This window comes from Chelonia mydas, chromosome 2 (genome assembly GCF_015237465.2).
Source record: "Chelonia mydas isolate rCheMyd1 chromosome 2, rCheMyd1.pri.v2, whole genome shotgun sequence".
Taxonomy (NCBI): Eukaryota; Metazoa; Chordata; order Testudines; family Cheloniidae; genus Chelonia; species Chelonia mydas.
This window is the reverse complement of record NC_057850.1, coordinates 176,933,960-176,961,329: the sequence shown is the minus strand read 5'-3', so window position 1 is coordinate 176,961,329 and position 27,370 is coordinate 176,933,960. Positions and strand designations below refer to the sequence as shown.

Sequence of the window (27,370 nt, the reverse complement as noted above, 5' to 3'; positions counted from 1 at the left end):
TCCTCTCTCCTCTCTTAAAATCTTTCATGCAGTCTGGCCTCCATCTGTCATCACACACACACACCGAAAAAACAATCTTGTTGAAAATGTGATTCATGACTACAGTGATCTTTGTTAGAACGTTGCTGCATTGGCGGTCTGTGGGCAGATTGAACGGCAGCACTTGGAAGGTTCAGTCAGTGGCATGATATCAGGGCCACTTTTTTTTTACTGCAGACTTAGTGGGTGATTTGCTGACTGAAATGTGGAAGGTTAACAGCTGAACCATGCTAAGCTTGATAGAGAGTGAGATGTGCCTGCAATGCCCCTTGCAGAGATATTTTAAATTTGTATTACAGTAGCATCCTACAGGACCATTGGAGACCAGGGACACATTGTACAGGACACTGTATGCACACATAGTAAAAGTGACTTGCCCAAGTTCATACAGGAAGTCTGTGGTAGAGTCAGGCATTGAATCCAGGTATCCTGAACTCCAGTCCAGTGCCTTGACCCTCAAACCATTCACTGCGGAAATGCAGGCCTCTCCCACTTGAGCTAAAGGATGAGCTCCGTCTGTAGGTTGCTTATACTGTAAAAGAGCCAGGATTTGTAAAATGTATTAAACATGATTTTCTTTGTATCTGTTTTCTTAGCTCACAAACTTGCACCGTGGGATGGCTTCAGAGTCTTACTGCCATGGGACTAGCAGAACCTGTGAAATGAACAAGAGGGGTATCCTGTTATCTGCCAAAGCATCATGGTCTCAACTGGATGAAGATTCTCTGACTCCAACTGTAGTAGACAACCCTCTTCCTCTTTCACAGCTTGGTGAGACCTGGGAATGGCATTCCTGGGATTCTTAAAAGCCTATTATGACGGAGGATAATGGCATTTTTACTTGCACTGTAGTGACTGCACTAATGACATGAGTACTAAGGCACAGGCTGCACTAGCAGTAAGATCAGGCTTATAGTCACATGGCTACCTTGAAATAATTGTGTCATTTTACAATAATTCCATGGTAGACAATATGCAAACTCCAGTGAAACAATGACACAGTAATAAGCATTAATACTATTGCATTATCTCCTAATAACTCTGGTGATACAAGTTATAAACAAGCATGTCACACAGTTTTTCCATACCAAAGAGCCTTAAGTGGGGAGTATATGAATGTCCAATAAAAGCAGTCCTTTTATTTTTGTTGAGTTTGCCTGACTGCTACATTTGCCAGTTGCTCCCATTAGATCAGTCCCCAGTCTTGTCCCTTGTCTATTCTATATTTCATTTCTAGTTATTTTAATGTTTTATACTGCCACCTATCCCCGTAGGATTTGAACCCCTTCCACATAAAACTGAGAGGAATAGCAAAGTCCTTAGTGGGCTTCATGGAGTCCCTAGCACTTCTTCTTTTTCAGGATGTAAACTCTGCTTGCAGTAAGTTTTTGTTTTGTGGCTTTTTTAGATTTTATTGGTTTACTTTTTAAGGCTGATTTGTTTCAGGGTATTAATTGGTTGGTTGATGTTTATTGGCTAAAAGAGGGATCCGTGTTTTATCTACTATTTTGTTAATCCCACACCATACACTGTGGAAATGCAGACCTCTCCCACTTGAGCTAAAGGATGAGCTCTGTCTATATGTTGATATATTGTGAAACAACCAGGATTTGTAAGGTGTATTAAACATTAGTTTCTTTGAATCTGTTTGGGGGCGGGGGGTTGGTTTTTTTTGTATTTTGTTTCCATTTTAGGCCCTGATCTGTTAGTGTGCCTGCACAGTGGGAAAAGATGCAAAACAAACCTAGGCCTTCTTTACATTCATGTTGCACTGGTTTAATTTGAGTAGGCTTTAAACTGATTTTAGGCCTGGTCTACACTAGGAAATTAGGTCAATATAACTATGTTTCTCAGGGGAGTGAAAAATCCACACCCCAATTTTTGGTTTTGTTAAAATTTTATTTTTGTTGTATTTTTCTGACCCTCTCTTATTTATATTTTGGAGAATGCAGTGTCTAACATCTGACAGTACACGAACTTCCAGAGAATACTCTTCCAATGAACTTTCATCCTAATCCTCTAATTAATTAAAGACTCAGTGGCTAGTCTATCTTTTAAACTGATGATTTATCTGAACATCAAGAAGCAAAAAAAAAGTATTAATACATATCAGATTTTCGTTGTAGCATTTTTAGTGATTAAATTATGGTCTCTGTGCCTCAGTTTCCCTATATGTAAAATGGGGATAATAATCCTTCCTTCCAGCTACCTTTTATTCATCTTCTCCATTTAGAGTGTACCATCTTTGGGGCAGGGACTGTCTCTTACTATGATTTTGTATAGTGCCTCGCACAATGGAACTCCGTTTAGAAAGAACTCAAGTTATTGAAATGAAATTACTGGCAGTCTTTCCCCTGATAGCGTTTGCAAATTCTGGGATTAATGGCACTGGGAAATGAAGCAGTTCAGTCATGTGGTAAATGGCTATAAACCAATCAGCAACTGGAGCCAGTGATCCTGTATCTTGTTTATTGTTATTTTCAGAAGATTCTAAAGAAGAAAATATTCGCCACTGGCTGGATTCTGGGTTCTTGTAAGTTTTGGTCATGTTATTGAATAAGTATTTGCTGCATCATCAAATTATGCCTCTGCACTTACTGATAGCAACAGTAGAGCTGGCCACGGATTTTCTGATGGACAATGCAGTTTCTTGAATATTGAAATTTTTTGCAGGAAAATTGAAATTTTGCTGAAAATTTTTAATTTTGCCATTGGAAAAATCAAAACTAAATATCTGATTTTTGGGTGTGTTCAAAATGTTTTGTTTTGAATCAATTCAACATTCAACTATATTTCCCTATCATGGTGCATTGCCTCATGGGAGTTGTAGTGCAGTTTCCCATTCTCTCATATGGGTTGGGGGGCTACACCTCCAAAAATGCTGTATGATGCATCATGGGAGTCACGTGATTTAGGTGGATCATGGGAGTTGTTCTCTGCCGAGGGAGTGTGGTTTATAGAAAAGAATAGGGGCATCAGACTTCCAAATTACAGCTCTCATGAGACAATGCACCACAATGGGTGCAATGCTGAATTGACTTAAAATGAAGCTCTTTGGATCAGTTCAACAATCCCAAACTAAACATTTCCATTTCGGGACTGTTGAAATGTTTTGTTTCTATAGAAAATGTTTCAACATTTCCAAATCAACATTTTTCAGAATATTTTGTTCCATGAGAAAAAATAAGATTTTGCTGTTTTATCCAATTTGTGAGGAAAACAAATATTGGAATTTCCCATGGGACATAAATTCTGAATTTTGCTCAGTTGTAGCCAATAGCCCTGTGGATATGGTGTTTCAGTAACTAGAACTACATTCCGCCTCTTCATAGGCAGAATTGCACCGGGGAGGAGAAGGAATGGCACAGACTTAGGAATAGTGTCTGGGGACATGGTGATGAGAATAAAAGGATGTAAGAAGCATTCATCCTATATAGTCATGCCAGCACCTTCTAGGCTTAGCATGGGCAGGACAGTCACCATGGCCTGTCCCACCCAGCCGTGCCCCACTTGGTCATTTAGTACAGTATTGCAAGCTAGTGACCACCCCACCACACATACTGGATCTAGTGGGAACCAGATTATGGCTGCCTCCTGTGTGGGTGCCTCCTCAAAAGGGTAAGACGTTGTTCACCCTCTTCCCTCGCTAGTCCGTGTGGACAGGGGAAGCCATAATTTTAGCCCTTGATAGATTTAGGACCATAAACTGCATGTTTTCCTTAGGCAAAATTTTCATGGACATAAACAGAGGCTTTGTCTGTAGCAAGGACTGCAAGATTGGACCCTTAGTGCTTAATTAAGGTCTCTGTATGTTGGGGAGCAGGGGAGGGGGCAAGTACTAGTAGGAATTAAGTTGGGCACAGGGAGCATTTTCCTCAACACCATACATACATGGCAGCTCTAACATACATTGAATGCCTAGTGCTGTACTTTTCTATGAAACTGCATCCCCCTACCATATCTATTTAATGAAAAAGCAGCTGAGTGTCTTGCTTTTTATGGCGATTTAATTCCTTCTTTTTAAAAAGCACATCTTATATTTACAGCTTGTCTACAAGTGAAGATTTACAACAAGACAGAGAAAAAGCAGGTAAAACAGTAAAAAATCTGGGAGATCTGCCTCTCTGGGCAAAGGATTAACATTTGTCAGTAATGGTAGATATTCTGGATGCATCAGATAGCGCATCCATGATTAATAAATAATCAGTAGACGTTTCACCGTTTGTCTTGTTCCTCTGAAGAGTTGTTCATTTGTACACTACTAAAAGGCACAGCTCTCCATTTGTCTTTGCATCTGTTGTATAGAGCCTTTCATCCATAGGTAAACTCTCCGTTCCTTCTCCCTCTGGAGTCTCAATCAGAAGACCCCAAACTAGTACTCAGCAGAGACCTCTTTAATCTCCAGATCCTAAGTGGATATAAATTGGTGTATCTCCACTCAAGTCAATGGAGATACGTATGCAGATTTCTACCAGTGGACGATCTGGCCCACCGAACTTTTGTGGTGTTTGATTTGAACTGCTTTAATTCTCGCTTTGATTGTGACATCTCTCCTAATGTACTTGTTAACTGAGGGTGACAGATCTCCAGGTTATGTCAGTGATGGGGGAACATGAAGGGGAGCCAAAAAACCCAACCCCTTGTTTCCTCTCAGATATGTAAATCCACCAAAGCTTTCAAATCCCGAGTACCTGCTGTGGATCCAAATCACTGCTTAATAATGCTGCTCACATTCTAACATGGTATTCTCAACTTCCTATTCAAAATTAAGAGGTATAGAATTTCAAAATGAAATTTCCTCCTATCTTCTCTTAATATCCAGCATCTTCTGTGCTGCTAAAATGTCCCAGTCCCTCTCAAGTATTAGATACTACATTTAACCCTGCAAAATGGATTCTTTACTGCACATCTGTAAGTACATCTTTGCCTGTGAACACAGCACCAATTAGCACTGCTGTTGGCTTAGAAAATCCTTTTTGTTTTGTTTTGTTGTCATAAACTTTCTCTGACTGATTTCTAAAGGGCATTATTTTCCCAAAAGTATATTCCAGCTCAGTAATCAGATGAAATGTTTTCAGAGTCTAGAATAAATGCATTTTTAGAGATCAGGAAGCATACCTACTGTGCCATCACACTACCTTTATGGCCTCTTAGTTTGAGAATGTATAGGTCCTCTTTCTTTATATCCTGTTACAATCCCACTCTTTGCCAGTTTGGGGATCTTCTGATTAAGGCTCAAGACAGGAAAGGGAAGTGGAGAGCTCACGTGTGGATGAAAGTCTACTCAGCAGGTACCCTCAGATGCAAAGATAAATGGTTCCATGTTGTGTCTTAGCCTGTTGCTGAGAGACTAGACTAGTTATGTTCCATGGCTACTCAAAACACCCGAAAGCTACGATCATTTCAAATGACCATGCAGTAGCAACTTCCACAGTGCTGTCTGTACTTTTACAGGGGTGGTGCATGTGTTCGTTTCGATCCCAGTAACACACGCTGTTGAGGAGTTTACTATAAGGTAAAATTTCTGTTGGCAGGGCATCAAGTTCTTTTGGAAGGCAAGGCTTGGCGAGCCCTATCAAGGAAGAACTCTAATTAAACTTCCCACCATTTTTTTCTTTTGCCTTTGACAGGCACCCAGCATTTTTATAGCGCATCTCCAGGGCTAGGGCGTTAGGGTGCTTGCCTGGGCTGTGGCTCAACTTCCTTCTCTGCCACAGGCTTCCTGCATGACCCTGGGCAGGTCACTTAGTCTCTCTGTGACTCAATGCCCCATCTGTAAAATGGAGATAATAGTTCCTTAGCTCACAGGGGTGCTGTGAGGATAAATAAATTTAATATTGCAAGGTGATCCAATGCTGTGTCCAGGAAAAGAGGACACGTTGTGTCCTGAGACAAGTAGCAGATTTGTGTGCAAGTTGAGCACAGCGTTTGCTATTAGAGGTTCTGGTTTATGTTGCCATAGCAATTACAGAATGCCGACATCCTTTTTTGTTCCTAGTTTGGATGGTTATCCTTGCAGCGAGTAAACCACAAGAATTTGTGTTAGGATTTATGAGCAGGAAAGTAATCCAGTAGAGAACAAGAGACGATGCTTTTCCCTTTCTTTGTAGACAAAGCTTTGTTAATAGAAAGCAAATATTTAAATCTCAAGAAAAGAGGTAAAAAGATATTGGCATGTGCCACAGAACAGCATCTATTGTTAATCACAGGAAAATATTCTGCCCCAACTTCCAAGCAGCAAGGAAGATTTCGAATCCATGAGTGTGTTATTTCATTGTTGCGAGGAAGCAATGAATTATACTGTCACAGCACACTGTATCCTAATCTCACTTATTTACAGTAGTGAGCAAGTTTATTAGATGGTATAAACAAAGTGTAGCTTATTACTCCTAATTGTAGCACCCTAGAACTCCAGTAACCAGTGTTCAATACTTCCAGTTCCTAGCCAGACAATTTCTCTCACAAAAACTGTTTCACCTGCTCTGTGACTGTTTTAACTCCTTCCCAAACACATTAAAGATTTGATCCAAAACCTAGTGGAGTCAATGGAAAGACTTCCATTGACTTCACTGGGCATTCGATCTGATGTTAAGAGCTTGTCTACGCTGGAAAGTGATATTTGCTGCTTTTGCTAAAATAACATGGTCATGCAATAAAATAAATCTTACATCTGTTCTAGTTTCACAACATTTCTGTCCTGAGAGGCATTAGGAGTACAAATATAAATGTATTTTCTTATTTGCAGTTTCCTTGGCTAACCCAGAAATGGTGCAAATGACTGTGCAAAGCTATATGAGGTAGGTTTCAGACAATGCGTGGCTATATTAGATATAAAGGAAGGAACTTTATATTTAATATTTTCAAAGACACCACAAAGTTTTTTCTGTAGATAGTTGTTTTAGTTTTTTTTAACATTAGTACCTTAGTACAAGACCTGAGCAAAATTTAAATCTTGTTTGAGCTGTATCTTGTGAGGCAGCTTAGAAGGATAGAGAATGGACCAACTTTTCATCCATAACTACATTAATGACCCTAATCACCTTAGGTACATGTGAGTAAAGTGAAGTCCATCTATTACAGAAGCATTAAATTTGTACCTTAGAAAAAGACTACCAGATTACAGAATGTTCATTCTACAATGATTGGCTCCGTAAAAACAGGCATTATGATCCAGATTATTCATTACAAATACAGTCAGAAACCCTAACTATACAAAGAACTGAGATGTAATCTGAAATGTAGTTCCTGCTGTTGCTACTTAGTGAGCCTATTCTATCTGAAACTTTGTTAACAGCAATTATATCCTTTAGAAGTAGGTGGCTAGAGAAACTGTGCTCCCTAAAGGTTCCCCAAAGATTCACCATCTGTCAAAAGCGAGACATTCTGCCACCTTTATAATTAGCATTTACTGGTACCTAACACCTACATTCTAACACCTACTGTAACATACTGTTCTTGAGAATAAATGTATTGCCACAGTATCATACATGCTCTTCTTCTAAGGCCTTGATATTGTGTATCATTATAAACCAAGACAAAATGCAAATGTTTACTCTGGAAAAAAAATCATAATGACATCCCAAAGGACCCCAAGACTTCATTGTTACTTTTTCCAACTCCTGTAGATCTCTGCATCAGTTTTCAGAAACTCCTGTTATGTCAAGATGGAACAGTTTCAACTCGTCCCATTCTCTTGCTAGTCCACCAAAAAGGTTAGTAGTTTCCAGATATTTTCAATCCAAAGCGGTAGAGATTAGTCCTGTTTAGAGACTGACAAATATATGAGGATTAAAAACCCAATAAATGGAGTGTAAAGAATAAAGATACATGACACCCAATCCTGCTCCCATTGAAGTTAATGGGAGTTCTCTCATTTATTTCAATGAGAACAAAATGGCCCTCCGCTGATTAGTAGGTACCTGATACAAAGCCCATTGATAAGCTTTCCATTGACATCAGAGGTGAATATTGAGGCATGTTTGTGAGGCAGTGTGAGGAAGGCTGAATTGCTGTAGCATGTGCCTTATCTATGATGTGGATAGAAAGAGGATTTCAATCCATAGGAACATCAACTTCTACAAATGTTCCTCTTGCTGCGTACTCTAGATCTGCCTTATCTTTCCAGGCTAATGCATTCCCGGGAGAAAAAATCATGGGCCTCTGAACTGGAAGAATATAACTGCCACCTCATGGAGGAGTGCTGGGAAAGTGAGATGGGGGAAGGAAATAGAATTTCTGAGCAAAGGCAAAACCATGTAAGAGCTAAACAAAAAGAAGGGTGATGTCAGGACAGTGATATGAATTGTCTTTGTTTTATTCACAGCATCACTGAATGGCTGGAGCTCTGGGAAAATGATCCAGTTGAGATTCTACTGGGTTTGGGGTTTGGGACAGAAGAACCTGACATTTGCACTAAAATCCCTTCTCGATTCATCAGTAATGCTTCCGTAGCAAAAGGAATCAACATCCGAGTCTTTCTGGAAGCTCAAAAGCAGCGTATGGACCTCGAGAATCCCAATTTATATGGTTAGTTGAGAGTGTTTCGTCAGAGATGCAACAACAGAAAATAAAGTGGGGGCTGTGGAGGCAGGGAGAGGACCTTGAGAGGGAAAATGAATGAGACCTGGGACCATATTCAGGAAACATAAACACAGTTCTGCAAACTTACAGTATAACTTCTTCCTGACATGGTAAATACAATTATGATTTTTTAACTGTATCTAACCAGGTCTTCTAACATAACTGTTTTTATAGGGCAAACGAGCCCTCAGTTGTAATATCATCTACAACTATGTTAAAATTTGCTGTCTGGGCTGTTATTTTTTAAATTTCATTTATTACTTATATAGAAACCGCAATGCACCGTGCACTTCACAGACAAGGTCTTTACACCAAGGGAGAACAATGATACAGCCATGTTAGAGGGTTTTTTTGTTTTTAAGCATAGGTCTGGGAGACACATGTTTGGACAATCAGTGTTTTAACATATTTGCACCTAGTGTTGTTCTGTCTTCCAAGGATATTGAAAATGTGAAAGGATTCAGAAAAGAGCAATAAGAATAATTTGAGGATTGGAAAACCTGGTTTAGAGTGAAAAGAAAAGGAGTACTTGTGACACCTTAGAGACTAACAAATTTATTTGAGCATAAGCTTTCGTGAGCTACAGCTCACTTCATTGGATGCATGCAGTGGAAAATACAGTGGGGAGATTAACTTAAGAAGATCAATCCATGTAACTAATCAAAGAGCAGGTTAAGAGGTGGCTTGATCACAGTCTAAAGTACATATGTGGAAGATATGATGTGGAAGAGAAGATTTCAACAATCTACCTACCGATGTGGTATTTTGTGGTATTTTAAATGAAGATTGAAGGGTCTTTCTAAAAGATATGTTCTAGCTCAAACTGAAGTTATGGTCTTGATGCAGAAATTACTTGATGAAATTCGCAGGCTTGCATTTTGCAGGAATTCAGACTAGATGATCATAATGTTCCCTTCTGGCCTTACAATCGACTACTCTTTAGTATAGCCAGGATTTTAGGATTATGACCACACCTTGTAATCTCTATGGTCCAATTTCTAATACAAATTACCCCATATTTATGCTGAAGACTACCTAACTCAGCTAATAGTTCCACTGAAGCCAATGGAGCTACATATGAAGAAGTGTTAAAGTGTCTACCATGAGTAAAGCTACCAAAATCTGGATCCATGTTTCTTAGTATAATCCAAGTAACTGGTGTTTTGTGCCCCATAAATACCGAAGGTAGATAGATCACTTCACTACATCACTTATCTTTACTCATTCTTGTCTTGCTGCCCTTTCTCATGCATGCTCTGTGGTGTCAAGATGCTGCAATCCATCTTCTTCCAACACCCTCCCAATACTACACCCTGCCACCAGCAGAGTAGTGAGAATCTGTTCTTCAGACTCAGCATTAAAACTGGTTGACATTTTTCAAATTTTGAAATTACAGATTTTGATTTTTTCAAAGGAAAGGGAGATTTTTTTCACACTGCGCTCCTTTTTTCTACCAACTTTGTTCAGCACATATGCCACACACAGCTGATCACACCATTCCCTTCCTCCTCCTGTTGCTCAGACACACCTTCCTTTTTTTTTAAAATCTGGACTATACTTCCCAAGTCTGCAATTCTTATTCTTGCACAGCTTCCATGCTTGTCTGCTGCACAATGATAGCCAGATGACCCTCAAGAGCTTCAGTTTGCTCCTGAGATGCTCATCAAGGCAAGATCTCATACATACTGGCTGCCTTCCTATTCAGAAACTTCATCAAGTAAGCTGAACATTATCATATGAGAAATGCAACAGAAATGTCCACCCTTACAGAAAATGTTTCATAGACCCGTGTGCCCATCTAAATGTTTACAGCAAACCCACACATCAACGGGATTGGTGTGTGAGTGAGAGAACTCCCCAGATGGAGGAGAGGAGAGGGAAAGAAGAAAATCAATGGGAGTGAAAGGAGGGAGTCAGGAGGAAGGACAGATTAAAGGAGGAGAAGAAAAGCAAAAGAGTGAAGGAGAAGAGAAAAAAAGGACAGAATGACAGAGCAAAGGATTAAGATCTAGCCTGGGAGAGAGAAAAGGAGTGGATGACAGAGGAGGAAGAGATTTGTCTGTCTGGCTAGGCGACATGGTCTCTCAAGGGTTGTTGTTATGCTCAAATAAATTGGTTAGTCTCTAAGGTGCCGCAAGTACTCCTTTTCTTTTTGCGAATACAGACTAACACGGCTGCTACTCTGAAACCTAGGGTTGTTGGTTTTTTAAAATCTCCCAGCTATTAATTTCCCAGTGAAGTCTTTTCTGTTTGGGTTTGCCTGTTGGCGGCTGTGGTGGGAGAATAAACTGCAGGTTTGGCTTCCACAGTAAAGTCAGATTTATTATTTTCCTGAGTTTCTAGAGCTGTTTAATTGCTGATCTGACCTTTTCAAATGCATTTGCTGCTCAGTTGGTGTATTATTTGTTGATGCTTCTGTTTGATTGGTGGTAATTGATTCTTCTATATAGTCACTGAGCCAGATTTTCAAGAGCTCAGCAATCCTTTGGGCACCTAAATAAAAGCCAGAGGTGAAATCCTGGCTCCATCTAAATCAATGGCCAAACTCCCATTCGCTTCAATGGAGCCAAGGTTTCAGCTCTGATTTTTCAGAAGAGCTCAGCAGCCAGCAGCTCCCATTGTGACACAGATGGCCAGATTTTTATAAGAGCTAAGCACCCAAAATGCTGAGCTATTTTGAAAATCGAGCTACTTATTGTGGTGTCTAAATAGGAGCTGAACTCTTTAGAAAATCTAGCTAGCTCACGTCATCCTCAGATGGGAAAGGACTTTGCTGGGAATGAATAGCCAGAAAACACAAGTCTTTAGAAGAAGAAAAACATGTCAGTCAAATTTCTCTCCTTTCTCACTCACTCCATTCCCCTTCTGTCTTCCTCCTCCTCCTTTTTGATTTTCTGTGCATGTCTGATTTGAGAAACTTTATAGTTTGTACTTATGGATCATCAATATGGAGGTTCCCCAAGTTATTCTATATCATATTCTGCATATGTTAAATACTGCATTTCTGAAGCTCTTCTAAACATCCCTGAAAGATAGTTTAATATTTTGACTATAAAATCCAGAGTGCAATATTTATTGTGTGACTCACTGGAACAGAGGAAATATTGCTTAAAGAGGAGGAGGGCATATATGTGAAGATTCATCATCAGTTCCTATTTTGTGTTAAGTTCCTAGAGCTGTTCAAATATTAGAATTTCTGCCCCATGGAAAATCACAATACACCAAAATTTGTTAATGTCAATATTTTTTGTGAGATGGAAAGTTCAAAAATTATGATTCAGAAAGGTTGAAACATTTCATTTCAACATATTTAATCTAGGGCTGTCAAGTGATTAAAAAAATTAATCACAATTAATCATGTGATTAATCACACTGTTAAACAATAATAGAATACCATTTATTTTAAAATTTTTGGATGTTTTCTACATTTTCAAATATATTGATTTCAATTACAACACAGAATACAAAGTGTACAGTGCTCACTTTATAATTAGTTTTGATTACAAATATTTGAACTGTAAAAAAATAAAAGAATAGTATTTTTAATTCACCTAATACAAGTACTGTAGTGCAAATCATGAAAGTTGAACTTACAAATGTAGAATTATATACAAAAAAACCTGCATTCAAAATAAAACAATATAAAATTTTAGAGCCTGCAAGTCCACTCAGTCCTACTTCTTGTTCAGCCAATCGCTCAGACAAACAAGTTTGTTTACATTTGCAGGAGGTAATGCTGCCCACTTCTTGTTTACAATGTCACCTAAAAGTGAGAATAGGTGTTCTCATGGCACTGTTGTAGCCGGTGTCGCAAGATATTTATGTGCCAGAAGCGCTAAAGATTCATATGTCCCTTCATGCTTCAACCACCATTCCAGGGGACATATGTCCATGCTGATGATGCGGACGGACGCATGTTCACTTTCATTATCTGAGTCAGATGCCACAAGCGGAAGGTTGATTTTCTTTTTTGGTGGTTCGGGTCCTGTAGTTTCCGCATCAGAGTGTTGCTCTTCTAAGACTTCTGAAAGCAAGTTCCACACCTTGTCCCTCTCAGATTTTGGAAGGCACTTCAGATTCGTAAACCTGGGGTCAAATGCTGTAGCTATCTTTAGAAATCTCACATTGGTACCTTCTTTGTGTTTTGTCAAATCTGCAGTGAAAGTGTTCTTAAAATGAACAACATGCACTTGGTCATCATCCAAGGCTGCTCTTACATGAAATATACTGCAGAATGTGGATAAAACGGAGCAGGGGACATACAAATTCTCGCCCCAAGGAGTTCAGTCACAAATTCAATTAATGCATTATTTTTTTTAATGAGCATCATCGGCATGGAAACATGTCCTCTGGAATGGTGGCCAAAGCATGAAGGGGCATACAAATGTTTAGCATATCTGGCATGTAAATACCTTGCAATGCCAGCTACAAAAGTGCTATGCGAATGTCTGTTCTCACTTTCAGGTGACATTGAAAATAAGAAGCGGGCAGCATTATCTCCTGTAAATATAAACAAACTTGTTTGTCTTAGTGATTGGCTGAACAAGAAGTAGGACTGAGTGGACTTGTAGGCTCTGAAGTTTTACATTGTTTTGTTTTTGAGTGCAGTTATGTAACAAAAAAATCTACAATTGTATGTTGCATTTTCACGACAAAGAGATTACATTATAGTACTTGTATGAGGTGAATTGAAAAATACTATTTATTTTGTTAATCATTTTTGCAGTGCAAATATTTGTCATAAAAATAATATACACTTTGATTTCAATTACAACACAGAATAAAATATATATGAAAATGTAGAAAAACATACAAAATATTTAATAAATTTCAGTTGGTATTCTATAGTTTAACAGTGCAATTAAAACTGCGATTAATGGCGATTAATTTTTTTAATCGCAATTCATTTTTTTGAGTTAATCGCGTGAGTTAACTGTGATTAATCATCAGCCTTAATTTGATCCAAAGAAAACATTTCAACATTCACAAATCTAAAAAATTTCCTTTCATTTTAACACTCATTTGTGTACTCCTGAGCTTCCACGATGCTTCATCTGAGTTGTAGTTTGGGTGCCTCATGCACCCATTCTTCTTTATGGGCTGGAGTCCCCAGCCAGACTACAGCTCTCAGATATACTGTGGTCTTATGACTCCCATGATCCATCACAGCAGTTCAATCAGAGGGGAGACTGCAATGCATCATTGCAGAGCTGATCTGAAATGAAGCATTTCAGTTCGACAAACCAAGATGACATGAACCAAAATTAAATATTTCATTTTGATTTTCAAACTGGTAAATAAACATTTCAATTTTGCGTAATCTTTTTTAATGGAAATATTTTTGCAGAAACTGCATTTTCCATTTAAAAAACATTTTGTTGGAAAATTTCCAGTCACCACTAGAAACTCAAAAGACCCCTCATTCATTTCAGTGATGGCCTCTTATGAGATTCTAAATCCTTATAGTAGTCTTCTAGACAATTTACCTTGGGATTTAGGTAAAGATAAACTAAAATGTGTGTTTTTTTCCTCAGCTATTTAAGACCTGACCTTACAAATTCTTAGACACTGACCAAATTACACATGCTGTATAACTGAGTCAGTGGGCTTGTTTACAACATAATTATCCTGAGACAATTACAACACAACTGCAAATTCTAGTGTCTGATCTCTATTCCTTAAGGCAGGGGTAGGCCATTATTTTTTTGTCAAGGTCCAAATTTCTTGGTCAAGGGATGGTCAAGGTCCAGGCTCCAGAGAAAATAATTAAAAAAGTAATAACAATCATGATAAGCAGTAAATAAAAAGATTTCGGGGTTCATTCAAAAAGCATCTGGCGATCTCGATTTGGCCCGCAGTCTGCCTAATGACTACCCCTGACTTAGTCTCATCTACACTACAGATTTCAGCTGTGTTGTAAATGGCTGTGGGGATAACTGTACTGTTATCAGGATCTCACAGCTATAATGTGAATAGGCCCTGATTCACATGAGTAGTCTAATTGTCTTCAGTGGGATTGCATGCATGGGCAAGGATTACTTGAGTGAGTAAGGATTGGCATGGTTGGGTCCTTAATATTTAGGAAAAGAGCTAAAAGCTCTGTAAGTAATGTGGGCTAAATTCAGACCTGCTCATCTTACTCACATGTTTAAACATTACTCCTTGGAGAGATCCCACTGAAATCAATGGGGCTGCCTGCAAGGGGAGGATTAAGCAATGAAGCAATGTTAGCCTGATGTGGTTCCTCCAGTGACTTGGTTGAAGTCAGTGTAGTTACACAAAGGATGGATTTGACCCTGTGTATTGATTACATTCACAATTAGTGAATTATTGCTTGCTTCTCTTTTTCCTCATCATTTGATTCATTCATTAGCTGTCAGAAACTGAGATAGTTTTTGACATGTTGTTTTGCTTTTGCAATCTATTTCAAACTATAAAAGGTGGTTCTGATTTAAATCAGAAACGTTAGACAATTCTGTCACTAATAATTCAGAAGAGATTAGAAATTGGCATTTTTACATCCTGACACAGTTAACAGCCTAACAATGTACAATACTGAGGATATATGTTTTATTCGGAGAATATGTGATGGCATCATTGATATGCAAAGCCATGAGTGAGTCATACCATCATCCCAAACTCATGCCAATAAAATCTTTATATCACAAAATACCACTGTGTACTCTGTATACTGATAGATCCAATGACTAGTTTTTAACCAGAGCTAGTGAAAGCTTTGTCATTGTCCTTAAAAAGACTTTGCCTGATTTTTAACTACAGAGGATTTTGCCATCGCCATGTTTGGAAAAACATGAGTCTCAGAGAGAAATGGTAACAGTCAGGAATTATATGTCATGATATTGGTCCCTCATGCACAGACCCAGCTCAGATCCATGTTAAATATCCCCTTGTTGTCTAATCATCAGTGAAGCGGCTTTAACAGTTTGCATGCAGAATACATGCAATAAATTTGGCTGCTCACTAGGAGACACAGAAGCCAAGAATGTTAGAACTTTGCCATCTATTCCCCTCAGTGAATTTCTCAAGGAATCAGGAGCCCTTTTGACATTTTCATTGCCTCAGGAAGGGTTTGGGACACAATATACAGGCAGATGTGTTGTAGCTCCTTTTATCAATAACCTGACAACATTTTACAATGATGGAAATCTCCAAAATTCTTTGGGGTTTTTTGTTTTTTTTTAATAAAACAGATGAAAAATTAAATCATTTCCCTTGAGCTGTTATGCTGTGGAATAATATTTGCCAGCAAATTACAGAGACTTAATAAGCTTAACAAGCTGTGGGAACCTTATGAAACTTCTGTGTGTGTGCATTCTGCTCTGTCTGTGGAGGACAATGCACTTCTTGCAAGAACAGAGCCTTTAGGGGTTGTATTGGTTAATTCAGTGAACTATTTATTGACATAAATTACAGTACTTAATCGCTACCAGTTAAAGGGTTTATACATTTATAGGAGTCTTGGATGATAGCCAACTGTAAGTATTTGAGAACTGATTCTGATACCTTTATTCACAGTGAGTAGCACCGTACTCTGAGTAGACCAATTGAGCTCAGTGGGGTGACTCATAGTACAAATCGCTATTCAGTCTTAATACTGGAATCAGATCTGGCTTATGGTATTTGGGAAACTGAGGCTTGATTCTCCAGCACTTACTTATGCTGAGTAGTATTAACACAAGAAGACCCAATGAGCTCAATGAAACTGCTTCTGTAAGTACTACCCGATTTAAGACTTGCACAATCAAGCCATTATAACCCTGATCCTAAACCCATTTGAAGTCAATGGAAAGACTCTGGTTGACTTCAGTGAACTCTGGATCAGGCCCTTAATGTGTTCATTAACAGTGAAAAGTTTTAAAATTAATTATGCTCCAGAAGGTAGTCAATTGTTTCAAATATACAGTTCATCTTAATTCACATACATGTAACATGCATGGCCCCAATTTAGCAAAGCATTTAAGCACATGTTTATTTTTAAGCACCTAAATCCATCCCTATTCAATAAAACAGTTAGGGAGTAATTCTCATTTACACTAAGGGCCCTTTAAATCCCGTGTTAACTGCCAGCATGGATTATAGGGCCCATAGTGTAGCTCACACTCTTTAAAGTTCAGTTTAAGCACATGTTTAAATTCTTTGCTGAGTCTTTGAGTCTCAAGTTAGGCTCCCAAAGCCATATTCATGCACCTCTCTCTGTACGCCGTGCAAATTTTGGTTGCAGAACTTTGGAAACCACTCTTCAAAATTTGGCCTTTAAAATATGGATAAAAAAGAATCCGTAATAAAGGGATCTGGAGAAGCCCTAGCATTTCTTTCCCAAAGCAGCCTGTTATTTGAAGAATTCCCAGTCTCTCTGAAGAAAGCCGAGGGGAAAGGCTGAACTGCCTTGACAACTGTGTGTAACCTGATAGCGTTAGTTTAGGTCATGACTGCATCATTCTTTTCTGTTTTAACAATGGACCTTTTCATCCCTTTCTATCAAACTCAAGGGCGTTTTCGACAACTGGAAGTCCTGGATCATGTGACTAGTGCCTTCTCCTCTTTGCTGAATGGTGTTAACACCCAGCAACAGAAATCAGAGGAGAGTAATGGGGAAGAAAAGAGCATGACGGACATTCAGAGGAACAAAGCTGAGGCCACACGAGTGAAGCGGAGAAGGCTAGGTCATTTCCTGAGAAAAGCTTCTAGACAGGCAATAGTACTGCAAAGGAGTGCTCAGGCTTCTGGAAATTCAGAGTCATTCAAGGATAGAGAAGAACAGTCTCCCTTCTATGCTGAGATGGACCAACGCACAGCAATCAGGACTGGCTTTTCTGAAAATAATACCTTGGTGGGTCTGACAGAGGAACAGTCTTCCACTGAGGATGATCCACTGACATTACCCCGGCTGCCACAGTCTCCAACAGGGAAATCTCAGGTTTTGTCATATATACCTATAAAGCAGCCCCAGATTCCTTCTGCATCGGAGATGGCTGTCAAAGACAGACCAAGGAAGGAGTCCAATTTACTCTTGACCCACACGCTCAGAAGGGTGTCTGGTACAAAGGGCAAGCCTCCAGATTCATTTGAAATGGAAGAGGTAAGGCAGATTTCTATGTACCGTATAATGACAATGTGCATATACAGATGGTATATACAAGTATAGATCTGGCTTCTCTCCTCCAAGATGAGAGCTAAAGTAGAATGTATTCAAACATCATATCCCTGCACCAGGGAGAGAAGCCAGACCCCTTTCTCTGTGTGTTATAGACTGTTTAAGGTTTTCAATTTAGGTATAAACTACTGTCAAAAAATTTGGCACAGGTGTTACTCAAAAAGCCATGATTGTGTCAACAAGTACTATCGTATAAAATGCCAATATGCTTTCCAGCAGTTGTTCCTTAAGCTCTGTGTCCTAAAAACAAGCTCATTCAAAGAAATGGCTTGTCCTCTGATCCACATTCCATGGAATGGCTCTAGTCCCTGATGTTCTGCTGTCAATACATTTTAGGAGCAATGGGAAGTGGATCAGGGTCAGTGTGGTGCAGCATAACCTGGAGTGTTTGTCAGTCCTAGTCTTATATAAGATCAGTGTGCAGTTGCAACAGTGGGATCATCTGGAGTGTGTCTGGTCCCATTGCTGCAGAAAGAGGTCCAGGAAGGCTACTGCCCCATACTGGCCATTCTAATAGGATGCACAGAGGAGCAGGCTTATCTTTCCAGCCACCCAAAGACTAAAGATAGGGGAAGGAGGCCAACAATTAGGGTCTCCCTGAAGAACCAAGGAAATGGGGAGAGGATACAGCCAGCAATCCACTACAGACAATTGGAACTTGAGAGAGAAAGAGAGAGGTGGCATGCCTCCTCCGTAGAAGATGGCAGCAGATTCAGGAAGGTTTCCACTTTCATGGGTCATCTTGGGGAGGTGGGATTCTGGATCCAAGGAGAAGAGGCTCATTCATCTGAGTCCTGTTTCAAGTTTTTTCTTTTGCTCTAAGAGTTTTGTCCCAGCCTACATTCACCTACAGTGGCTAAGAAAAATGCTAAGCCCTGACTGCAAGGTTGGGGTCATGGTGCTGTCCTCCCCCATCCCAGCTTGCAGAGAAACACATGAAACACTCTTGCACCTCTCTGAGACAGTGTGGTTCAGCACAGTGGATTAAAAGGTCCGAACTAGCCGCATGAGTTTTGAAGAGCATCTAGCACAATGGAGGCACCAATCCCTATATAGGAGGTTGGGGTGCTTCTCTAAATACATTCTCTGAGCAAAATCCTTCCCTTCTTTACACCTCATTGCAAGAATTTGGCCCCATAGGTCTGATTTATGCTAATAAAGGCACATTTTCTGTGGGGCATTTGTTTGAGCAAGTTCAGTGGCAAGAGCTTGAATGTATAGTACAGGGGTAGGGGGCCTTTGTCCATTGACACTTAAATATGGGAGTTGGAGGGTGACCAGGACTAGATCCTGGCTTAAAATACTAAACAGTAATAAAAACAAGAGCCACCGAAAGAAGATTTAACAATATTTCAGTCGGAAATTCTTAATTCTAAAAGGGGAAATACACTTGTAATAATAAATAAGCTGTTTTTGCTTTTGTGGGTTTTTTTTTTCTGTCTCAGATCCAGAGCTTTGAGGATGAAACTCCAGGGGGAAATCTTCATGGCAGCACTTCAGGTGGGTATTAACAAATAAAATGTAGCTTTAAAAAAAACAAAACTTAATTTTGCTTTGTATTTTTTCTAATTTCTCATCTCTTGCAGAGTGCATTCTCTAGCTGCTCCTACCATCTATGCAGTTTAGATGCACAACTATAAATGTGCCAACCAAACGAGCATTAATAAAATAATGTGGCTTACAAGTACGCACACCAAGTCAAAGGGGCTATATGTGTGTATGCCTAGAGGTCTGTTCATACACAACTCATTGCCAGGCTGGGCCTGCATTAAGTGCTTAAAGGCTTAAAGCGCAAACTGGACTGACAGTAAAGTGGAAGTGTGTCTTGACATCCTGTGGGAGGACCTGAGTTTGAGTCCTGAGCTCTTCCTGCTAGAGAGATGGATGGGGAGTGCTGGAGAAGCAGGCTGGAGAATGTCTAGCCGCATTCTCAAGTTCCTCCCTCTAGCTGTGTTCAAAACAGCAGTGACAAACTCCAGAGCAGGGGAGAGTCATTATGTAATTGAGCTTGAGAGTGGCAAGGAACAGACAGCAAGGAATAAAGGGAGACACCTTGGTGGGCCTCACAGAATGATATTGATTATTTAAATGCAAATCCATATTTAGTCACATAAATAAGTGGCCTGATATCCATAAATGCTAATCATCCATACATCCCATTAATTTACCCAAGAGTTGTCATCTTCAAGGGTGACATCTTGGTGGCAGTGTAGTCAATAGCACAAGTCCCGTTGACTTGAGGCCAGGAATTCACCCCAAGTGCATAAGCTTCACTTAGTAAATGCTAGAGGTGATCAAACTATTTGCAGTGAATAATTTATCCGACAGCCTTTCTTTCTTTCTGTTTCCAAATGATCTGTGAGCAGGTTTTTGTTTGAATGAGTGTGTTAGTGATACACCCACATACTGAGTTTATTGAACGATTATGTATTTCAGCTTATGGATTGTTTGTTTTGGTCCTGTCTTTGGCTGTTCACTATGGGCGTGATCCAAAGACCACTGATATCAATGGAAAGACTCTCAAGGGTATGTCGACACTGCAATAAAACACCTTCAATGGCCCTTGTCACCTGACCAGAGCTTGTGGGACTAAAAAATTGCAGTGTAGACGTTCAGGTTCGGGATGGAGCCTGGACTCTGGAACTCTCCAGTGGCCAGCCTGAGCCTAAATATCTACCCGTTAATTAAACAACCCCACAGGCCAAGGCCTGTGAGCCCTAGTCACCTGACACAGGCCAGCCACGGGTGTTTTTATTGCAGTGTAGACATACCCCCATTGACGTCACTGGGCTTTGAATAAGGTCCCCCTGTTTGCTATTCATGGTGCGTTAATCACCTCAGTTACATGGTATTGTTTTGTTTCTGCTTCCTGAATGACAACTGAATCTTTATAAATAGAGACAAGCTCCCACACCAATGCATACATAATCTTCATGCTGGTATTCACACAAAGAACAGTCATTCCCCAACATTTGTGCAAAGAAAACCTCATTTGCACAAGTATTCACAGAGAGTCAACGCAGTCAAACCATTTCAGGATTTGCTAAAATGCTCACAAATAGAGTTTCCTACTATTTGTCCAGCTCCAGTGAATTACTGTACCATGTAATGACAAATGGTATTAATTGCTCCAGATTGCATAATTATACTGTTCTCACTGTAAGTAAAGGAATAACTAGGTACCATGCATTCTGGTCTAAAACACAGAAATAAGCATGTGCTTAGTTGTGATTTCATGGTACAGTATGTAGAATGTGATTACTTTGCCTCTACTGACAGCAGTGCTTTGTCATCCAATTAAATGGCCAACCAATATCATATAAATAAACAGTACAAGTATTATATTAATGTCTGTGACACAAGGTGTAGTTCCAAAATGTTATTTCAGCATGTGATTTAAATTCTGATCTTTCTCTGTCGTTATGGTATTATTGATACTTGTCTTAATTTCAAAGACGACAATATGGGGCCAGATCCTCTAATGTATTTAGGTACCTAACTCAGAACTGTGGCTTCCGTTGGGGGCCAGGTATCTAGAATGTTGCACCACTGAGTCTAAGTCCTCTTTGTGGATCTAACCCTAAGGCCCCAATTCACGTAAGCACGTAAGCATATGCTTAACTTAAATTGAATACTGATGAACTTAAACATGTGTTTAAAGTTAAGTATGTCCTTAAGTGCATTCCAGGACAGGGATAGACTTAAGCACATGGTTAAAGCCACATGCTGAAGTGCTTTGCCGAATAGGACCCTGGTTATGGAAAACAGCCCCAAAAGTGAATGTTACCAAATTTAAATGTAGATTGTAATCTCTTTGGGGGCAGGGACTGTCTGTTACTGTGTTTGTACAGTAACTAGCACAATGGGACCCCTTTCTCGGTTGGCCAGCAGGATCTATTGTAAGAAACATAAGTTACAAGCCTCTGAAAACAGGGATGGAATGGAAGCTGTTCCACTCCATTACCTCTGGAAGCAGTGCTAGGTGATGAAGAAGTAGGGCTAACTAGCAACAGAGTATTTTGCATAAAGGGAGCATATTAGAAATGGGTGACTTATTGAAGTACTTGCCCTAATGGTCTTTTCCCTTGGCTCTGTAGCCTGGCCTCAATTTTAGTCCAATTGCTTAATTTTCTACACTCCCCATGAAAGCCAATTCCCTGTCTCCTGTGTGTCTTCTTTATATTTCTCCATCATGTAGATTTTGGCTGTTTAAATGCAGCAGGCTTTATGATAAGGCTTTTTTCTTCTTCTTCTTTTCTCTCTTGGCAGAATGCTGAGACTTAATTTTAAAAGACACTCAACCCCCCAAACATCCCTGAATGACTTACAAGGAAAACAGTGTTTTCTAGCTCTGTTTTAAAAAAAATATTACAATTTTTTATTAGGCAATTTTATCATTGTTATAAATAAGTAATTGTACTGGGGAGCAGGGATAATCCTTATTTAATTAAATTCATCTATACTCCCAGGTTGGCAGCAACCAGACATATGTGAGACTAATACCCACAGCCTGCCTGTATGCATGTGCAATTAAAAATTCGCTCTACAGTAGCACTGGCAGTTTAGTGTTGCTTTTGGCATTTACAAATTCTTTTATTTTGTGACTTTTTTTTTTTTTTACCATACACATATGCTGGAGCAGATGTTGCTTATTTGTTGTTTATTCAAATCTGTAGGCTCTGGCAGCTAACTCCATTGTTCTGTAATGAAGCTTTATTCACTGTCCTGTATTAGGACCCAGCAAATGCATGACAGGCAGAGTTAGCTCCCAGCAGGAAGCTATAGTTATTGCTCTTACTTATTGGCTGTTTATATTCTAAAGCTCACAGTCGAGAAAGCTAGCTGGGCAGTGCAAGGGACTGGTGCTGTTGTGTTCTGAGGGAAATAACTCCACTGTATCTTTGCCCTGATGAGGTGCAGGCTTGCATGTAAACTCATCTGTTGCAGGGATTTCATATTCGATACTTGACAATAGAGCTGTTCTCTCTCTCTCTACCCCCCATCGTTCCTTCCGTTTTCAATTAGCCTTTGTAAAGTACTGGGTTTAACTAAAGGATGTTTCGTTGTTGTTCATGCCCGTTAACTCAGCACGTGTCTGAAGATTCATTTGCAGCAACGTCTATTAGGGATGCAAGGGATCTGAGGTTTATTTTTGTACAATATTGCATTCGTTCACTTCCACTTCTTTCTTCTTTACTCCTCAATGCCTTTCCCCATTAGGGGAGCCATACTATTGCTATGCAAGGATTCCAATGTGGTATTGACCAAAGAAGGACCTGCTGATCCCTGAAGGTTGTGTGCCAACATAAAGGCATTAGCCTGCTGGAAAACCTCTTTGTAGCCCAAAAGGCAATCAATCAGGGAAGTAACCACCTCCATCTGGTACACTGTGACATGGAAACTCACTATTAGAGCATTTGTGATTCATCTTGTCCCAACGAATGGTGCCAGGGATCAAACTATACTCCGTCTTCGCAGCAGCTGGGAACATTCTAGCTTCCCAGAATGCTAAGCTAACACATTAGCTCCTGTGACTTATCAAGTAGCAATTCTTTTAATTATCACACTTTCACTCCTCCTACCCACCAACTCCACATACAGTGTGGCACCATGGGAATATTTCCAGAATGCAATCAGTATTTTTCTTAATTGACTGTGTTCCAACCGTGTGAATCCTGTTTCTTCTTTATTGTAACGTGCATGGCATTGATTGCTCCATGCCACCACGAGTATGGGAAAGGAATCCACATTTATTTCCATGTTTCTGCTAGCATCCGGATATTCCTGTTGCCTCTCATCATTTTTAATATTTAGCAAAATAGTAACAACAAAGAGCCAGCTACCGTGAGAAAGATTCCTTCTCGCCAGCGGAAGGGGGTAACAAGGTAATTCACAGTCCTGGTTACCACTAGAACTGTCACACTGTGACTATTTACACTATGGTCCTTAAATGTCCCCACTTTCTGAACAGTCCTGACAGGTGACCTTAGTGTAGTAATGACCTCCAACAGATGGGGTGAGAGAGAAGGAAATGAGAGCATTGCTGGTGGAAATCCAGTGATGGATCTTGTTGCCTGTGACATAAAGGGGGCTGATTTTCCACTCTGTTACATGGGTTTTACATTGACGTAATTCCCTTAACTTCAGTTGAATTATTTCTGCGTAAGCATGGTGTAATGGAGTGACTCGGTCCCAAATATTTTCTATACGACTGTTACTTTGCTATAGCTGTTGTGGGAGATAGGTGGGCTTTCCTGTCCTCTGTGATGACCGCAGTGGACATGCTGAACAGTGGAACTCTTCTGGGTGGCTTCTTTCTGCTCTGAGGAACTTGAGTTCTTCACAGAGAAGTTCCAACAGATTCAGAATGACCTCTGTGGAGCTAGGGTCAAAGTGGATACTGGGTCAAAGAACAAGGATTTGCTGTGCTGCCTCAGCCCCACCCTCCAAATGAGTCTTATGCAGTATTCTAGTAAGAGGTATTTAAGTGATTGTAAGCTATTGTGATTTGGATCTAATCCCTCCCTCAGAGAGGGAAAGCTGCAGGGAAGTTGCGAACAAATTGTGGTCAAACATACTTAAAAAAATGGACACCAATATTGTGACTTATATGTGCTGTGATAATGCTTATGAGCCCCATTCATGTCCTAGGCCCCCGTTGCGCTAGATGCCATACAAACAGAACAAAAAATGCTCCCGGCCCCAAAGAATTAACATCGCTTTGTCCACTGCGGGCTGCTGCTGAGCCTTTTCTTTCTGGTTGAGATCATTGAGAGGGCCATGATGGGTCTAACCCGAAATCTGATATCCTGAAGTCCTTAAATCCCCTTCTAGTCAGGCTTCTGGCTGGACAATAGCATAGAAACAGAGCTAATAGCATTCGCTGATGAGCTTCATATCAAGTCATCCATGCTGACCTTTCAGAGGTTTTTGATACCATTTAGCAGAGTGTTACTGGACCTGGCAGGGAAGGGGGGAATGTTCATTCTGTTTGGGGTGATTCTATAGGCTGGTTTCGAGTGACTCCTCCTCCTTAATCAGGGCACTCGGCTGTTGAATCCCACAGGAGTTCCGTCCTGTCATTTCTTTTTATTCATATCTCTCTGCAGTTGCCACTTGGGGAGATTGTGAAATAATATCTGCAATGTCATCTGTATGCTGATGACACTTAGTTCTACATCTCATTTTCATCAGAACCAGACATAGCCATCACCAGGCTCTCCCGAAGTTTGGCAGGGATTGGAAGATGGATTAAAGCCAATTGGCTGATGCTCAATTACTAATAAGATGGAGGTGATGCTGGTTGGCAAGGAAAAATACAGGGAGGACCTGGCAAAGTCTAAAGCTGTTCCATCAATTGAAGGAGGATAAAAGACCATTGCCAAAGTGGGCTGTAATCTCAGGGTTTAGCTAGATTAATCACTTCTCTTAGACTCCCAAATTGTATCAAGGGCTAGAAATAATTCTGATCATGCATCACTACCTAAAACCTTTTCTCTAAAAGGCAGATCTCACATTGCTCATTCACACCTTCATTATTTCTAGACTTGCCAATGCAGTCTGTTTATGACTAAGCAAGAAAGCCCCTCAGAAGCTCTGACTAGTGCAGAAAGCAGCTGCCTACCCTCTGAGTGAAATCGGTTGTCAGAGCATATCACACCTGTGCCCTGGACTATTCCCAGTGAAAATGTGTGAAATTCAAAGTGTTGGGCAGTATCATCAAACCTAAAATGACCCCACCCCCGATACCTTAAAAACAATACTCTCTCGCTCTCACTCTGACCCAATTGCCCTACGGGTGTGGTTGCTGGAGCCAAAGATGAGGTATTTTCAGTAAGGAACCCCCGCTTCTGAAGTTTGCAGAACTCAATTCTGGCCTTTCTAGTAAGTTGCAACATTTTGTTCACTCGAGATTGTTGGGAAATATTTTTTTCCCCATAAAAAATTTTAATTAAACAACATTTTTTCCATTTTCATCTAAATTTTCCTTCTACAATTCTGGGGGGGTTGGAAAACACACAAGGCATATGCTCATTTATTTTTTATAGAAAAACAGAATTTTCTTCATTTACAAAGTTGTTCTAGAGAAACTTTTCAACCAGTTCCACTCCTCACCAAGGCTTTCTACTAAATGTGAGCTATGTAAGCATATGCTTTTAGAGAGAGAGAGAGAGAGAGCGCCCTAGCCATTTCACTATTTTCTAAAGCATAGGGCTCATGAGGAACATGATGCAAAGCGCCTAATTTCTCAGGTGTTTTGGGTGGGAATAGGTTGAAGGCTGATGGCTATGGTGATGTGGTAGTTATTCTGTGGTTGTTATATGGCTAGTTTACAGGATGTTGTGTACATTTATTTTTATTCTGCATGATTTAATCTTATGAAATGCTTAGAGCTTGGGATAATCACTTTTAAATCAAAATAACTAAATACATTTTGCTCCTTATATGTGGAAAATATAGTTCCCTTTCAAGTTATGTGAAGCGTGCCGCTATACCACGGTGATGGGTGTCTTATAAAAACATGCGATAATAAATAATAGCATGTACAGTGGGGGGAAGAAAAAAGGAGAGAAAATTGCACAATTATCTACAATATAGCCACCATATAACTGAAAATGTACATGACATCTTAGATGTATCAGTGTTATCTGTGATAACAGAAAGAATAACAGGCCAGACTGTTTGAGAAGGAGGGTAAGAGGGTTCTTTAGTAAAAGTAGAATAATTATACAGCAAGATCTCTGGGGACCCTGGGTGCCTTGAAGTTTTCTATTCTTGTTATAAGCTCTCTGGGGGGCAGGAACTTGTCTCTTTGCTTTGTGTTTGTACAGCACAAACAGGGTTCTTGCCTATGACTGGGGCTCCTACGCAATACCAAAATACAAATAAATAATAATAATAATTGTGTTTGGTACAGGATTTTGTATGATACTGATAATATGTGGTGGATCACAAACTCAACATGAGTTAACAGTGTGATGCTGTTGCAAAAAAAGCAAATGCAATTTTAAGTTGCATTAACAGAGGCATAGCATGCAAGTTATAGGAGGTGATAGTACTGCTCTGTCCAGAGCTGGTTAGACCTCAGCTGGAGTACTGTGTCCAATTTTGGTCACCAATGCATAGAAAGGATGTAGAGAAAATGGGAAGGATCCAGAGGCAAGTGACAAAGATGATAAAAGGGATGCATTGCAAACCATATGACCAAAGGCTGAAGGAACTGGGTAGTTTGGAAAAGAGGAAATTGAGGGGGGATATGATAGCAGACTTCAAATACTTGAAAGGCTGCCATGAAAAAGATGGAGACAAGTTGTTCTCTCTTGCCACAAAGGGCAGGACAAGAGGCAGTGGGTTCAAACTACAGCATAGCAGATTTAGATTAAATCTCGGGAAAAACTTCCTAATTTTAAGAATAGTAGGACAATGGAACAGACTGCCTAGGGAGTGGAAGCTCCTTCACTGGAGGTTTTCAGAAGGAGGCTGGAGAGCCATCTGTCTTGGATGGTTTTTAGACACAACAAATCCTGCATCTTGGCAGGGAGTTAAACTAGATGACCCTTGTGGTCCCTTCTAACC

The 27,370-nt window shown here is 39.9% G+C and overlaps 1 protein-coding gene across 4 annotated transcripts in view; it reads left to right on the top strand.

The window, feature by feature from the left end:
• Positions 1 to 27,370, top strand: part of ITPRID1 (ITPR interacting domain containing 1) — a 67,613-nt gene that overhangs the window by 12,840 nt on the left and 27,403 nt on the right. For 3 of the 4 annotated variants that reach the window (XM_043540648.1, XM_027826773.3, XM_043540649.1), the window contains 8 exons: positions 636 to 810; positions 2,524 to 2,572; positions 4,086 to 4,129; positions 6,785 to 6,836; positions 7,665 to 7,751; positions 8,363 to 8,565; positions 17,130 to 17,719; positions 19,240 to 19,294. In XM_043540648.1, coding sequence (XP_043396583.1) covers positions 636 to 810; positions 2,524 to 2,572; positions 4,086 to 4,129; positions 6,785 to 6,836; positions 7,665 to 7,751; positions 8,363 to 8,565; positions 17,130 to 17,719; positions 19,240 to 19,294 — 1,255 coding nt within the window. Of the gene's footprint in view, positions 1 to 635; positions 811 to 2,523; positions 2,573 to 4,085; positions 4,130 to 5,493; positions 5,555 to 6,784; positions 6,837 to 7,664; positions 7,752 to 8,362; positions 8,566 to 17,129; positions 17,720 to 19,239; positions 19,295 to 27,370 lie in introns of those variants that run through there. The other variant, XM_043540650.1, reaches the window with a different exon arrangement.